The sequence below is a fragment of the Doryrhamphus excisus genome, chromosome 5, assembly GCF_030265055.1.
Source record: "Doryrhamphus excisus isolate RoL2022-K1 chromosome 5, RoL_Dexc_1.0, whole genome shotgun sequence".
In the NCBI taxonomy this organism is placed as follows: domain Eukaryota; kingdom Metazoa; phylum Chordata; class Actinopteri; order Syngnathiformes; family Syngnathidae; genus Doryrhamphus; species Doryrhamphus excisus.
Window position 1 is genome coordinate 7,060,411 of NC_080470.1, and position 17,082 is coordinate 7,077,492.

The following is a 17,082-nucleotide window of genomic DNA, read 5'->3' on the forward strand; positions in this document are numbered from 1 at the left end:
TCATTAGATCTAATTTGATTGTGCAGATGTTGTTTTGAGACCATTAAGTCTAATAACAAAATCAGTTATTGGTTTCAATGTTATGTAGATATACTGTATATCTAATGTTTTTCCCATTTGGCCCATACCCTCATGGTGGTATCGATGTAGGGGTCCTCAAACCTGGCGGCTGCTGCTGCACAACGCACTGTAAAGCACTGCAGTGCATTCCTAACACACAAGCAGACACATATAACCCCATTTGTGCTGAACTGCAATACAGAGATACCAGACTTTGTAGCTGATGATCATATCAAAGTGCTACAGTTCAATTAACATTCAATGCAAAAAGTATGAGTACGAGCCAATTAAAAGTTGGAACCATCTAACCAACAGAAGGTGATGGAAAAAGTCTAGAGCAGGGGTGCCCGTACTTTGACCCGTTATTTGAGAAGCACTGCTCTAGAGTGTAAAAAATTATCATGTATTAAAATATTTCAGATATCGGGGGAAAAAAAGTACATTATTTACCCATTTAATGATACAACACAATCAACGCATTATAATCAGTCTAATTAAAGCAACTGTTGATATTCCAACTTAGGGTTACTTACATTTTGCATTATCATGTGATAAAAAGTGATGTGCATTAGGTAATATGTAATGTCACTTTACACTACAGACTCACTTGGTGATGACGTGTAACAGATGGTCTGTTAGCACTGCCTCCAAAACCTTTTCTGGATACTGATAGGCTGAGAGAAGCTCAACTCCACCTTTCAGGCTGTACAGGTAACCCGCAGTGGGAAGGGAGAAGAAGCAGAACACACAAGTTGGTTCTTCGACTGAAGACTGACCAGCTGTAGGGGAGCGATAGAGAGAGAAACAGGTTAGTAAGACACTACATGTAGTGGGGATGACAGAACAGTACATCCAACAATAGCTGTATGTCATGGCGAGTGAGTGGGTGTCATGGCGCCACTGTCGCAAAAGATGCGACGATGAAGCCAGACAAATTAAAGCTAGAGAAGCTGAAATACGTCATATTTTACATAACGGTCATGTTAAATATTCACGTATCAATTTAATTAGTCATTTTATGTACTTTGCTTTATTTTCTGCATATAAAACTATAACAAAAAAAGTATAATTGTATGGAACAGCAAAACAAGGGCAATTCAACTCACTTGTGAACAGTGGGTGAAGTTTGAGGGAGTGAAGGTGTGTCTCCTCCACACTGCAACCCTGAAAGTAATCTGGTGTGAAACGCCTACAGAGAAGACAATAATGTCAATTTCTCGATCAAGAAAAATGAACATTCTTACGAAGAACACACAAGCACCTAAAGAGAACATATGAGAAGGAGTTTTGCCCTCTGTCCTCCAGCCCGGTTTTCTCAATGCTGACAGGGACATCACAATCTTTAGCTCGCTCACCGAGCAACTCCTGGTGTCTCGGAAGAAGAAGAAAGTCAGCCTGGTCCTCAGCTTGGTCTGTGCACACACACAAACACACACACACACACTTTAGATCTGTTGATTATGTGATTCCTGCTTCATAGAGAGTGAGGGAGCCATGGTGAGGGATGATTGCATCATCGGTCATCATCAAAAGGAGCAATAACAATATAAATGTCTCACAGCTGACCGGGGACGCCTCTGTGTCCTCTACTAATATATACTACAAGAGTACTGCATATGGAATGTAGCATGCAGCTCCTTGCGTGTATTAAATCACCATTTTTTGGTGAATCCTCCTCCAGGAGTTGGGCCTCGGGATTTGTATCCAGTTTCAAGACCAGCACCTCCAGGTCAGCTTGCACAGCTACATATCCTGCACAAAGTGCTACCTGGAGGGATGCATGGGACATTAAACACAGACAGGGATATAACAAACACATTTGACAAGCATAAATAAAATAAAACATGTGCACCCAATTCTCTTTTTTTTTAAATCATTCAAGATGAACGTTGCATAATCATTGCACCTTGGAAAAATAACAGTTTAATTAAATAATTGGGCCAAAAATGTATATTGAATAGTGATAATTATAAACAATGTTGTAGATACCTGTTTAGGTTTAGTTCCTGGAAGATGCAGGATGACAGAGCGTTCAAAGTCCAAAAACGAGCAGTGTTGGTTTGTGGTTTGATCTGGAAACAAAAACACAAGTTTGAGAGAACCCTATTCTTAAAGCTTGCAATGGATTATTATTTTACTATGTGCTGTCTGAATGCCAAATAAGCCCCTCTACCTTTACTTACATTATTATTATTTATTTAAATTATTTAAATTATTTGGGCAATTTACTGTTCACGCTGCACTTTACATTATGTTGTCATATTTGGTGTCTATTCTATCTATTTATTCTCCACATTATTATCATTTATTATTACTTATCTTCTTTTGTGTCTGTTATTATATGGGAGCCAGGCAACGACATTTCGTTGGCAATTTCACTACTGTGTTTTTGTGCAATGACAATAAAGGGAGTCTATCTATCTATCTATCTATCTTAGTAGTTGTATCTTAGTATCGGGATAGAAACTGAAGCTGTGTTAACCCTTACTGTGAATGCAAAACATTTTTTACACATTTCAGTGTTACCTGGAATCTGACTGGAATTCAGCTGCGTGTGTGAATGGTGCTGCATGGTCTGCTTACATAGAAATCACAAAATAAACATTTAGAACAAAAGCAGAATCGGAGCGAAAAGAAGCAAAAAAAATACTGCATTCCACAGTTTATATTCAAATCAATTCCTGAGAGGCTATCTTTCATGCCAGACCTAATTATGCACTTTTGTTTTACAAGCATTGTGTCTTACATTTAATTATACAGAATTTACAAATTATAATGTTTTTTTCAATCACATTAAAAACAAAAGCAAATTAATCATTCACAACCTTCTTACAAATAAATGATTTACTCCAAATGGAAGTAAAGGGATGAGTAACGGAGTAGCCTGTGTACTTGCCAGGTTCTGCTGGTTCTGTCTTCTCAAAGTAAACAGAACCAGAGTGTTGTCACAGCCAACCAGGAGGTCACCTGTGACTGAGCAGCATGCAACAGAGATAGGACGCTCCGATAATGGAATCTCAATAATCTCCATTTGTACTCCGCCCCTCTGAGATGCCCCACGTAGCAGGTGGCCTAACAAGCGCACCCCAACGCGAGCCTTTTCCTCGGCCTAAATGAAGAACATACAGTAGATACACATTAGAATTGTATTACTTTTACACATTATGCTACAGAGACCATTCAGAATTACTCTTACTGAGGTGATCACACGATTGACTGGTGACCAGTCAGCCGGGATAGGCTCCAGCTCACCTGCTACCATACATTCATTAATTGATGGCAGCCCGCCACCAATACATTTATCCACAGATACATTTGATGTTACCTGTTTTCCCCAACACATTATAAAGAGACAATCTGTGTATCTTGTTACACCTCCATACATCTGATCATCAACATAGTGAGATATTAGATGTACAATTAAGTGTACATTATCTTTAAAATCAGTGCCCGGAATTATTATTTTTTTTAATTGCCCATGCATGTTTTAAGGCGCACAACCACGTCTTTATCGCTGCACAAAATGTCAATGACTTTATGTTCTGTTGTGAATCAAGGTTTCAAAACATGAGCTGTCTGCACATTCCTTATAACACCCACCAAAAAGAACCGCTTTACCCATCCACTCACAAACACTGAAGCAGAGTTTGTGAGTTTACAATACAGTCACCTGGTAACGCCAGTTGGTGTAGGCTCTCAGGTAGGTGGCGCTGCTCTTTTCCTCAATGGTGACCAAATAATCTCCTATCGTCGTGAGAGAATTCAACACAAATTATCCATAAAGTAACCAAACAATCATCTACAGTGTGAGGATGAAAAGGAGGATGCTGGAGGATGAAGAGAGTGTTGACCTATGTTGCTGTGCTGGATACTCCTCACAGTTCCCATGGTGGCAAAGCGACAAATAAGAGGGCATCCTTCCTGCACCAGATTGTAGGCTTCCACCTAAATTCAACCACAACACACTGAGCGATGGCCCCACTGTATTTCATACTATTAATTAAGTTTATTGTTACAATATGTCTAAAATGGCCCCCAGGCCACACTTTGGATAGCACTTTTTGTCAGCAATTATGCTTTTGATGAGGCCCCTTGTATTCCTGCACAAGTTGTGAATGTGTCATACATAACATCTGATGTTATGTTGATGAAAATAGATAAGATTTGCATCAAATGTCACCTTGCATCCTCCAGTTGTGACCACAAACAGGGCACCGCCTCCGCAGCAGACCAACCCAGGCTCCTGTTCCACCTGATAGAGAAGGGTTACACATCATTAAGTATATCATATAACATTTAGGTTGGGTATACAGACTAATATTGAGTACACTCCACTGACCTGTACTATCTGCTGTGAGGCGTAAGGATGGCAGTTATATACGTGCACCATGTTTAATCAGGGGTGGAAAGTGTTGTACAACTCTCACTTCTGCTTTTCACTTTATCATTTGCAGGACACCCAGTAGACTGTAAGAAGAATTAAGATACTATTTAAATAGATAATAAAGTAAACAGGCTTTTATTTGAGGGCTGTAAGCATTCACAGCAAAATGTGGATACCCCGACATTGCTACTGCAGATGCGGTTACAATACTTCATTTACATGAGTCAATATAATATTGAGAACAATAAAAATATGGACCCAGGGGCAGGGAGCATAAGTAGTTCAACATAAAAAAACACAAGAGGAATCACATCATTTAATGCTGTTTCACTGCGCAGGCTGAACAAGGCAGTAGTGTATAGTGTGTCGCTAATCGATATCACATGCTTCAGTCTTGTGAGCTGAATCAGTGGCTGTAACAATTACTCTAAAATGGCCCACCTTCTCTCTGCTCGCACTCGTCACACACAGTAACACATTTGGCAATATTAAATACGAGACGTATTTATACTACCTGCTTAGTCGTCTAACTCTGTTTATCCTCTCTTCCTAGTCACAAGCTGCAGTTGACCGCTTTCACATCTCAAAGCAGGAAGTTGACGTCAATCACAACAAAGATGGACACGCCCCTTTCTGTTCCCATTGGCTGTCCTTCCTGTGTGTTGATTCGTTGTTTAAAGCTTCGATACATTTTCATTCCCAACTCATCTTTATTTTAAAATTAACTAAAATGATTTCGAATTATTAGTATTATTTATAAATGTACCATATCCTGTATATGGCATAGTAATGAGTAGTCTCTTTTGCTATTTCAAATTGAAGCTTAATCCTACACTATATTTTGTGCAACACCAGGGGGCGCTACTGAAGAGGGTAAGTGGGGTTTCTTCTATGTTGGTTTTTATAGTTGTGTTGTCACTGAATATTCAGGCTGAGTCAGCCCCTGGGGTCCAGGCAAATCTCAAGAACCTTTGAAGCTGCTTTATTGGGCAGCTCACCCACGGCCTTTATCTTGGCTGGATGTACAGTACTTTAAGGCAGTGGTTCTCAAACGTTTGAAAACATACTCCTTTCAAGAGAGAACATTTCCCAAGGACATATCTCTGGCTGTCTTCAAGTGAGAGGTGAGGTACACCCTGACCTGGTGCCAATGGTAGGCTACACACAGACAAACAACCATCACACACATTCACACCTATTTTTTTCAGCACAACATCATACCGCCCTTGAGCTCACTTCATATGTAGAGCCCAGAAAGTTTGGGCAGTGTGTGTGCTCGGATCCCTACTCACTTCCCCTCCTTGGGTGAAATTGGAAAAGGTGGGACAGATGATGTTGAGCACCAAGGTTCTGACAGGGAAGGAATAACGTAAAAACTGATGGCCTCATGATTATTGCATGACAACAGTAACATTAATGTAGAGGCTGCTGGTCACAAAACTGGTTAGTAGATGTTGAATGATAGGATTTCTACGAATGTCGGATGGTGGCGGAAAAGCAGGAGTACTAAGAGTGGAAGGGGGATGGTGTTGAGGGGGAACATAAGCAGTTAATGCAAGCGAGTTGAGTCCACCCATGTACCCGACATTGCTAGTGGGATGGCAAAGAATGGATGGTTTCAACTGATCAATTAAAAAAATGCATGTCATGTGTAGTAGTTGGTTGGTAGTTGCTTAAAAACATGAGATAGATGGTTTCAAATTTCTTAGATGTTTTGCATATGATGCTATTTTGATCTACTTTAGGTGTGTTTTTTAAGTAACTGCATCAGTTTCATCTTGTGCATTTTTTCCATCCATCCATCCATTTTCCTCCGCTTATCCGGGTCCGGGTCGCGGGGGCAGCAGTCTTAGAAGGGAAGCCCAGACTTCCCGGTCCCCGGCCACCTCCTCCAGCTCCACCGGGAGGACACCAAGGCGTTCCCAGGCCAGCTGTGAGACATAGTCCCTCCAGCGTGTCCTAGGTCTGCCCCGGGGCCTTTTCCCGGCTAGGCATGCCCGGAACACCTCCCCAGGGAGGCGTCCGGGAGGCATCCGGACTAGATGCCCGAGCCACCTCAACTGACTCCTCTCGATGTGAAGGAGAAGCGGCTCTACTCTGAGCCCCTCCCGGATGGCTGAGCTCCTCACCCTTGGGAGATCCTACCAGGGGCATATAGCCCCCGACAACATAGCTCCTCGGATCACTCGGGCACTCAAACCCCTCCACCACGATAAGGTGGTGATTCACGGAGAGGCATTTTTTCTTCTGAGACAAAGTGGCAATATTGCATGACTACACATGCTCACAGATGTGAGGACTACATGCACACGCCAACAGATTTCTCAGACATCTCCCTTTAAAATGAAAACTTGATCCACTTTGTGTTCTTTGTTTGTCTTTGTTGCTGCTTTTCTGTGAAAACATCCAGCTCGTCATGACTGCAGTGCTTGAAAACAAGTAAAAAATCATTGCGGTATTGAAATACAGTATGTCACATACTGGATTTACCTTTTACGCATCACTGTCTGCGTACATTATATAGCAGATACAGCATTTTTCCTGCAGGCAAAAGTCCAAGTATGACAGTAAATTCAACCAGAGGATGTTCTATCCCTGTACTTGAAAGCAGCATCTCTCTCTCTCGGTCTCTCTCTCTCTCTCTCTCTCTCGTGATGCCTTGTGATTTGTGGATAGTAAAAGTGGATGACACCACAGCAGGGTGAAACTTTGCATTGGCTCACATCTGTGAGCAGCAAGTCTGCGTGTAGGCTGCATGCAGCCATCACTGGCTGTGGCTCTGAGACTTTTTCAAGGTAGGTGTCAATATCGCTCTCTAATTTACTAAGGTGTTGATTCCTAATTTAGAATGTACTAATTGATTGAATATTCATGAGGTTTTTTTCTTAAAATATGACTCTGATCACTATTTAAATCACACTGATAGTATTGTTGTTGCATTGTGATCAGTTTGTGATCAGTTGATCAGTCAAGTGTTTCACTGGAACATTTGTATGATGACTTAATAAATAATTATTATGTTGTTGTAAGCCAATATGTGAATGACACCCACTTGATTTTTAAAAATGTAAAAATACAAACTGATTCACATTGAAGCCATGAAAAAAAAAGTATCTTATTTAAAACCGTGTTGGTACATTTATTGTATATTTCTTAGCTACCTTTTGAGTGTTAAGTTGCTGTGTAATGATTTTAGCGTTCTTTGTAAGAAGTCTCACCTGTTTTCATTCTACCTGGTAAACCAGTCAAACCTGATTTTATATAGGTTGGATTATATTCTGACCACAACCGAAATTCAGTGCAGTACTTCTCTTGCTGTGACTTGGCTTTCTGTGTAAGACCCACTTTACTGAATCATTACTTGGTGTTGATCCATTCATTTATTTTCTACCGCTTATCCTCACAAGGGTCGCGGGGTGTGCTGGAGGCTATCCCGGCGAGGCTACACCGTGGACTGGTCGCCAGCCAATCACAGAGCACATATAGACAAACAAACATGGACGATTTTGAGTCGCCAATTAACCGAGCATGTTTTTGGAATGTGGGAGGAAACCAGAGTACCCAGAGAAAACCAACACATGCACAGGGAGAACATGCCAAACAGAGATGGCCGGGAGTGGAATTGAACTCTGGTCTCCTAGATGTGAGGCCTGCATGCTAACCACTCCCACACCGTGCAGCTAATGTTGATCCAATTGATCATTATAGCAACTGACTGGTTTTGATGTCACTCATAATAGTTGTCATTGTTAATCTAAAGTTTTTTAAAGTTTGTTATTATATTACAGTGGCGCCCCGGTTAGCATGTTTTTCAGCAAATGTTTAAAATAGATTAAATAATATTTCCTCAGTTTGGGTGTATAGTTTTGTATACATAAACTAATTTTCAAAGCATATTAATGCTACATGAAGGGATACATGAACATTTAAGGTTGCTTTTACCTTCACTGAAGACGTGACTGTTCAAAGATATCATGTGACAGTGAGATCAACCACCACCACCTTCCTGTTTTCAGTCATATCATGAATCAGTGAAGATAAAAGTATCCTTATAAATCTCATCATTTATATATATTTGTTTTAGGGCTGTCAAAAACGGAGTGTTAATGGCGGTAACAAATGTATTTAATTATGTTAACAATCAACACACATGCATTGTTTCAAGCCACATCTCTGTTGTGCCAATTTGATTATTTTACTTTATTTATTGTATTTTCATCCTCTCTGCTGCATGTGTACAGTATTTACTGTAGCCTTGTTCAATACATGCAGACAGCTTCAGACATGTTCTTAAGGCAAGCACCCGAGGGAGAGCATCATATTCCACCTTCATAAATGTTTATAGTCACATAGCTCAGGCTTGTTATGGGCTTTCATTTTAGTCACCATCATGAAGTGCCTCCTTCAGATAGTTTGCTGCAAACAGCTTGCTGATGCTTTGTTTTACAGCTTAATTCACTTGGTTGGATTGTGTCAGTCTAATGTGATTGGTGAAACAGATGCCCTTGCTCTATAAAAGGCAGCCAATAAAGGCATTAGAGTGACTAAGTAAAGGGGAGATTGTCCTCCAACACTGCCTTGGCTGTTCTAGAGTTGGTTGTCCCTGAAAGTCCATCCGTTATTTGCTTTGCTATAGATGTTAAATAGGCATGCTTGTTTGGCTCATTCATCATGAGGGATGTAGATGAGTCTATATATAGTTCTCTATGATGAAATGGATGCTGGGACAGCACTCTGGAGAAATGTGGTCATGGGAAACAGCAGAGGTCAGAACGGGAGAGAATGGTTGGATTGGACTCAACAGGAAGTGGAACTCTCTTGGGGGAGAGCATTAGTTTACTTTTAGTTTTGGTAAACTTATCTGCATGTATAAGCTGCCATTGTTTTGCCCTTTAGTTAATTTCTGTCAGCACTTTGGGGTTTTTTGCTTTCCCTTTAAACAAGGAGTGTGAAATTATTTGGTTTGGCCAGTTGGTGGTGTCCCTTACTTTGACAAATGACACGGTTTGTGAGCAGGCAACCCAGAAGAAATAAACACAATGTACCAAATGTATAAGTAATACTTATTAACATTGAGTAGTTCAGTGCCTTGCTCAATCTCTATTGATGTAGGTTTGATGCAGAGGATGGAGGAGATTCTGCTCCCATAAAAAAATAGGGATGTCCGACCGGTATTCCATGGGCATGCTGGAGCCTATCCCAGCTGTCTTCGAGCGAGAGACAGGGTACACCCTGGACTGGTCGCCAGCCAATCACAGGGCACATATAGACAAACAACCATTCACACTTCACTCACATTCATAAAAACTCAACAATAAAATGAAATACATCTGTGCAGCAGACAGGACTGCTCGTTCTTACCAGGATCATCTGGCTGAAAAATGCCCAGAAAGTTGTTTACTTCCAGCTGTACAGTAGTATTACAGTAGTATAGTACAGTAGTATTGGGAATGTCAAGAAAAAAACAGGTACCAAATTATGTCAAGTGTATTATGTGACTCCAATCCAATAGGTTAAACTGGAAATGGGAGTTCATAGAGTGCGTGAGGCACTCTTCTTCTCTAATGTACATGATGACACTGCCGCAGATTGGTGATTGAGTGAAGTTTCTTTGAGAGTCGTTGGCGTCAGTCAGGTAGAAGTCACTTTGGTAACAGTCAGTGACATCCCGTATAGCCATACTTAATGTAATGGAGTCAGCGTGAGGTCACTGCACATGCTCAGAAAGTGCCTCTCCGCCTGATAATGTTCGCTGTGTCCTGTCCTTAGCACAGCACACAGCTGTACACACATGCAAAATAAAATGACAAGTACCACCCACTCATACAAGTATGCATGCATTGGCCCACACTGTTTAAACACATCACATTGCAATACAGTGAAAACATGGTTGATTTTAACAATTTATATCTTCTCCTTCAGGTTTCAACTGAACATATTTAAAGAGTGCATGTATATGTCCCTGCTCATGCCTGGGTTTGTGGACCATGAAGCACCAGTCTATCTCCCGATGGCTGAGTCAGCTCGGATTACCACAATACTGTACTGCGCTGGAGCAAGAATATGATGGTGTTGAGGTACACAATATATCGTCTCGCTCTATATTGTAGCTACTGTTGTGTCACAAGAGCAGCACAGAAAATCAAAATATGTGATATCATTGTGGTTGTAATTCATTCATCATTCATCACAGTGAATTTGGATTTTCAATTATCTTCAAATGGAGGTCACCCTAAAAGTAATAATGGAAAATAGCAGTACTGGGTGACCTCTAAGTATGAAATCCATTTGTGTCCACTCATGTTGAACCATTCACACGAGCCATTATCGATATATGTGAGCTGCAGATATGGATCTAGATGCATTACTTTTTACTTCAGAAAAATGTAGTTGTAAAATAATGACTTAACTGTTTGAGAGTCACACTGTGCAAATGAACAGATGTGTAAATAAAAGTAGCACTTAAAGCAGTGCAATACAACCTAATGCTAACCTTATACGAGTAAATGGAGAATCTTGTTAAGGCCATTAAGTAACGATAATTTGACCCTTAGCTAGATGTATTAGCCAATAAGACTTGAATTATTCTGTTACCTTCCATTACTCATAATGCATTGGTCAAATTGGTCAATTGCAAAAACATTAAGAAAAATAAATTATCAAATCAGTGTCCTCCCCTCCCAGAGAGGACCATTGCAGAAACACAATATAGTTTAAAAAGAAGGAAAAAGCACAATGAGAAAACGCTGAAATGTGCGTATGTGTGTGCAGCGTGTTGTCAGTGATGGAATTTCCAACATCAACACCATCCTCCATCATCCAACATCATCCACAGCATCACTGACTCTTTTCAGGTATTAGAACAACAATATCCACCTCAGTGGTTCTCAGCTATCCCGGCTTTTTGTTACTTGGCTAAGTCGGCACACAGAATCACCATTGGCCATGAGTAAAGTTTAGAATACTTCAAATGGAACTGAATTGTCAAAAATCAAATAAAAATGTATTAGAAGTTCACTTTTTTTCTCAAAATGATGACAGATTAATTTAGAGTCAATAATGGCCGGCCATGATCATGCAACACCAGCGTTCACAGGGACAAAACCAACATCCACATTAGTTAAATCAACTCTCTGCAGGACAGGACCGAGAGCTCATATCTGGATAATCTTCTAAAGAAAAGATGTCAACTTGGTTTTGGACATAAAGATGAGACAGAAGAGAGAGAGAGAGATATTCAGAGATAACACGGCTATTCTCACGTACAAAAACTAAACTGTTTGACTACAGAATGTTCGTAATAACTAATACCGTGGAACCTATGAATCTGTTCCAGAAACATTACCCAAAACATGTTTTTATAATGAATCATAACTATACTTTAGTACATTTAAACAATAAATTAAAGAGAAAGTTATTTTCACCTTGGTTGAAGATGTGTTGTTTCCAAAGACACGATATGGCAGCCAGATCAACACAGACACCACCTTCGTGTTTTGCCGTGAGTTATTTCTTGAATTCAATACTATTTCTCACCTCAAGTATCTGCCTTCCTTTCGAAATTATTTTGCAAAACAACCCAAAATGGATCCAAAGAAATTAGCAAGTTGCAAATGTACACAAACCTCAGAAACATTTTTTACATTAACCGAAAAACATATGCTAATGAAACGTATGCCAACCAAAATACCACTGTACAACAAAGCAATAGTGCCGTGACATAAGGAGGTTTGAGGTGAGAGGGACCTGTGATGAGGCGGTGTGTGTAATTTAGTACTTCTAGTACAGTCCAAGGTTGAGTTCTGGTTCAAAGACTATGGCTCTCCCTCAGTGGGCTCTTTCAGTCCAAGTCCAATTAAGTTAATACCATAGTGCAGGTGGGAGCGTGGCAGGGTGTTTGTTCATGTGCTAAACATTGCTGTAATGACAGGAGTATGGTGGAGGGAGGAGATGGCACACTTTTGGGGACAGAACGACACCGGTGGTTTCAGCAGTTTACAATTTTGTTGGAGCCAACAAACTGTCTAGCCGGGAGGGGGGGGGGGGGGGGGGGGGGGGGGTACAAGGTTTTGACCCACTAGCCACAATCAGTAAAAAGAAAAAATGCAGGGGGCCCAGCTCTATACTGTATATAGACTTGCTATAAATGTAAGTGCCCATCTGGAGTTATTTGTTTTATATTAGCTTCAATCTGCAGCATGTCTTTGGTTTACGTTTTTGAGTATTTAATGAAGACGATGTACTGTAGGTCTTTAATTGACAAGAGCCAATTGTTAGCTATAAATAAACTCAAAACATGTCTGACCCATTGGAAATTGCAGGAGTTTTAGGAGGTCATTACAAAGAATGCTAAAATCATCACACGGCAACTTAACACTTTAAAGCGAGGTAACAAATATAAAAATAAGCCAAGTACCAGTACGAGTTTAAAATAAAAAAACAAGAGCTATTTTAACTTCAGCCCATAATCTATTTCGTCCCAGCCACGCATTTCATGAGTTATTGCTCGTTGCATTGACGTCAGCCGCCTTTGGGGCTCCTTTGGCTCCCTCTGGTGGACAGACCAAGGAATCAAACATTTACCACAGAATCTAATCAAATCAAACAGCTGGACCAAGAAGAGCCAAATTATGAGCAGAAAGTAAGTGAAACATGTAGGAATGGTTGCTAGTATTTTTATCATTATTTTATTTTATTATAATGTAAAGCTGCTGTACACAACTTCAATAAAGCAAATGTTGCCCAAAAATGGTCGCACCCATCATAAATGTAAATGATCTATTATTTTTGATGGTTAGTGCTTGTTGTTTATACTATAGATTGGTATTTATCAAGTGTGAAAATACAATACATCAGGCTGCTGGTATCTTTCCATCAGTCATTCATCAGCATAATCAACTTCAATCTAAAACTAAAGAAATGCCCAACCATGTTTTTTTGTTTACTTTACTTGAAATTGGATATTGGAAACACTCATGAGAGCTCTATTTTTGTGTGTGTGTGTGTGTGTGTTCTTCAGGACCTGTTGAACCTCTCAGAATGTGATTTGTTGGATCTGGGTGTTCACAATCACCTCCATCGTCTGCACCTCCTCACCTCCCTATGCCTCATCAAGGAGCGAGAAAGGAGGAGAGGTACTCACACAGAAAGTCACCACATGCATACACACACACACACACAGGGGTGTACAAACATTATCTTTCCTTATCAGTCTCATCACGTTGTTAGTTCTGTCTCCTAAAGTCCCCAAACAATCATCTCTGCCTTTGTGCTTGTGTGCCCGAGCCCAAGGAGTGCAGACAGCTCGACAGAGACATATAGCATTAGTGTCATGTAAAGACTTGCATGTGCCTTAAGGGGGTCTGGTGGGGGGTGGTCTGCAAGAGGACAGACAATCGCACACACATGAACATATGCACGTCAACACTGGTATACACTCTGCCTATAAAAGTGCTGAGGCCTGCTGTCCTGCTGGGCTTAATCACTGGACTGTGTACTTCCCATGCATTATTCTGTGACATGTAACTGTTGTCTGGGTAAATCCTAGCCAATAATACAACATAGTAAGTACTGTTCCAGAATCAGAAGTGACGATGAACCTTTTTCCAGGGGAAATTGGTTATGAGGTATTTACAGAATAGTAGTTTTAAAAAAAAATCACATTTTCACATTCCTGGGAGTACTGGGTTACTGTCAGTGGGGCCGCGACCTGCACTTTGCGGACTGTTGCTGAGGTGAAACAGCAACTTCAAATCACTCAAACACCAACTACTGTGGTATTATCTGCCTGCCTGGCAGCCTGCCACCCCTATTATTACACACACAGGCCAGACTGGAAAGAAACACACACATCTTAAAAAAGTCTCGATTTGCTTTTCAGACACTTACTTTCGTCACTATAGGAGGGATGCCAGTCCTCACAATGTGAACAGATTGATGTCGCCTCAGTATGGGCACACACTCTTTCACTCTCTCTCTCACACACACACATGGAAAGCATCCTTAGAAAATGTCAAGTCAACATATAACCCTGATAAGAGCATTCCAGCGAGAGCACCTTCAGAATTAAACACTTTTCTGTATTTACACTTCATCCTCAAGGCTCATTCATTTAGTCCTTGGCTTTAGTTCCAGACTGATTTGAGTGTCTAAGATCAGAGTGTGTGTGTTGTCTGTTCATTGGTAGATTATATTACGCACTCAAATTACAGGGTAGAGAAGTCATCAGTGCTGTATAACTGCCATTTATATTCAGGTTCCTTATCCCCTGCCTCCGTTGGGTGTTGGGAGTTGAATGTGTGACGAATGGAAGATTCCAACAAACATTCCCATCGTCTTTTCACTATACGTAGTATGTCCAGCATCCTCTCATTGCAGGTGTGATCGATCAATTTCAGACCTGCAGTCTAAGGTGCCCCAGTACTTGTACATGGTGTTTGTTATGGACAAATCACAGAACACCGCTTGAATTCAGTTGGTGTTGGTCGTTTTTCCAATCATGCCCCTCCAGGTTACACTTGCATTAACAATGTGGGATTTAATGTCTCCCAGTAAAATTATGGAATTCCTAATGGGGGCGCTCTCCAGCACCCCTCCTCCCTCCAGGGACTCTAAGAAGGCTGGTCTGAACAGGAGTTTGGCTGTGGGTAAGGGTAGAACTCAATGACATCCATTTAGAGGCACGCTATTTCACACAAGTGGATGCTCCATTTCCATGTTAACCAAATTGCAGAATTGACCAATAAAAATTTAATCTGTTAAACACGGAAATTTACATAATGTTAACGAAATGTGTGCATTATCATCACATTACTTCATAATGACAAAATATATAAAAATCAATGTAAGATGAATGAATCTGAATTTATTCAGAGGATATTCAGTCAATAACTGATTAATTATTTCGGTTGTTTGCTGTGATAGATGTATGAGTCAACTTAGATCTCTACAAAAGGTGGTATACTCATGAACATGACCTGTGGTTATGTAATACCACATGTACTGTAAACATCAACCTTAGTCAGTTTGTGTGCATAAGCACCACAAACATTGTTGTCGACATTCTCCTGTTATCGAGCATATGTCAAAACAGGGAGGGCCCCATCCCTAAAATTAGACAGATCCCAGATAGTTAGAGCCAGAACACGCAGAAATCTGTCCATTTCTATTTTGTGTGCACTCCTAGTCAAAATTCTGAGTACAGCTTCAAAATAAAAAAAGAAGAAATGGGAGTGAAAATACCCCCCCCCCCTCCCCAAAAAAAACAAAAAATTGAGCATGAAACTGAAATAGGCTGTTCATCAGTTGATCAAAAGTGTCTGGAAGTGATGTCCATGGCGCTTTCTGTGCCATCCATCCCCAAATGTTCTCAATTGGATTTAGATCAGGAGAACATGCAGGATGGTCCAAAAGAGTAATGGTATTCCTTTGGAAGGAGCCCTTTGTCAGGAAGACATTGTGAACCGCACAGATGAGGGCCTCGAGTCATGATGGATGCCTTCTGCAACATCCCCAGATAGCCAGCTGCCCTTGGACCCTAACCTGAAGCTCCATTGTTCCATTGACGGAAAAAACACCCCAGATCACAAGGGCACCCTCGATAAAGATCTCAGGTGGGATCTTGATGTAATGCCAATAATTTTGGAAGCCATCAGGACTGTCAAGCTTACACTTTTTTCTCATCAGGGAATACAACTTTCAGCAGCAATCTTTCTTATGCAAGTCAATACAACTGCGTTCAATGAGCGAAAGCTTTTCTGCCTTTGCCATCAAGAGAAAATGACAATGACAATTGTCTGTTTTAGTTTAATGGTTGTGTTCACTCTTTTACAGACTGTCCAAATCCTGGAGGTTCTAAATGTAATCTTTCTTTCCGGATTTTCGAGGAGATTAAAATCGGAAGACTGACCGCTCTAGAATCTGATTGAGATTGAGCCAGTCCATCTTGACCGTATGTTTTCCATCCACGACCCATCTTCAGGGTTCTGACTAAGGCCAGGAAGTTGTGATCCAGGTTTCTACAACGCATGGCCTCAGTCATAAATATAAGTAACTCTTCCTGTACCCTCCAGCCCCAAAACCGAGTGTTTCCCCCTCCATGTTTAACTCTAGGGATGTTGTTCTCAGCATTTCTCCTCCCCTGAACACTCAATTTTGGTCCCATCTGACCACATCACATTCTTCTCAGCTTTGTCGGAGTCATTCACGTGTTCACTGGCAAACTTCAGACAGGCCTATACATGTGCCTCCTTGGGCAGGGGGGGCCTTCCAAGCAGTCCATAATGGTGTTTTTCTCACTAAGCTTCTTTCTGATGGCCTTGTATCCCATTCTAGTCTTGTGCAGGTCTACAATCGTGTACCTAAGGTCATTTAACAACTAAATAGGTCATCCAGAAACAGGAAGGTTGGCAGTTCCATCCTTCCCTCCAAGCAGTCCCCGTTATTGCGTCCCTGGGCAAGACACTTCACCCACCTTGCCTCTAGTGCTGCCCACACTAATGTATGGTGAATGTTTGGTGGTGTTCGGAGAGACTGTAGGCACGAATTGGCAGCCATGTTTCCATCAGTCTACCCTAGAGCAGCTGTGACTACAGACGTACATTAGCATTAAAGCTACAGGCACACAAATCATCGTGTTC

The 17,082-nt window shown here is 41.0% G+C and overlaps 2 protein-coding genes across 11 annotated transcripts in view; one reads left to right on the forward strand and one right to left on the reverse strand.

Moving 5' to 3' along the window:
- Positions 1 to 17,082, reverse strand: part of hps3 (HPS3 biogenesis of lysosomal organelles complex 2 subunit 1) — a 52,977-nt gene that overhangs the window by 6,321 nt on the left and 29,574 nt on the right. For 3 of the 7 annotated variants that reach the window (XR_009129839.1, XM_058073021.1, XM_058073026.1), the window contains exons 1-13: positions 4,959 to 5,085; positions 4,400 to 4,527; positions 4,241 to 4,312; positions 3,912 to 4,005; positions 3,731 to 3,804; positions 2,957 to 3,169; positions 2,587 to 2,638; positions 2,050 to 2,132; positions 1,717 to 1,828; positions 1,322 to 1,472; positions 1,167 to 1,249; positions 668 to 839; positions 129 to 210 (exon numbers count right to left, since the gene is read on the reverse strand). Coding sequence is in view for 6 of the 7 variants with exons in the window: in XM_058073021.1 (XP_057929004.1) it covers positions 129 to 210; positions 668 to 839; positions 1,167 to 1,249; positions 1,322 to 1,472; positions 1,717 to 1,828; positions 2,050 to 2,132; positions 2,587 to 2,638; positions 2,957 to 3,169; positions 3,731 to 3,804; positions 3,912 to 4,005; positions 4,241 to 4,312; positions 4,400 to 4,450 (1,239 nt within the window). In the remaining variant the exon portion in view is untranslated. Of the gene's footprint in view, positions 1 to 128; positions 211 to 667; positions 840 to 1,166; positions 1,250 to 1,321; positions 1,473 to 1,716; positions 1,829 to 2,049; positions 2,133 to 2,586; positions 2,639 to 2,956; positions 3,170 to 3,730; positions 3,805 to 3,911; positions 4,006 to 4,240; positions 4,313 to 4,399; positions 4,528 to 4,958; positions 5,086 to 17,082 lie in introns of those variants that run through there. The other 4 variants (XM_058073024.1, XM_058073023.1, XM_058073022.1 and 1 more) reach the window with 2 other exon arrangements.
- bcar3 (BCAR3 adaptor protein, NSP family member) overlaps positions 5,409 to 17,082 on the forward strand; it is a 50,285-nt gene continuing 38,611 nt past the window's right edge. For 2 of the 4 annotated variants that reach the window (XR_009129838.1, XM_058073014.1), the window contains exons 1-3: positions 7,160 to 7,239; positions 10,367 to 10,521; positions 13,464 to 13,578. Coding sequence is in view for 2 of the 4 variants with exons in the window: in XM_058073014.1 (XP_057928997.1) it covers positions 10,432 to 10,521; positions 13,464 to 13,578 (205 nt within the window). In the remaining 2 variants the exon portion in view is untranslated. Of the gene's footprint in view, positions 5,569 to 7,159; positions 7,240 to 10,366; positions 10,522 to 13,463; positions 13,579 to 17,082 lie in introns of those variants that run through there. The other 2 variants (XM_058073015.1, XM_058073018.1) reach the window with 2 other exon arrangements.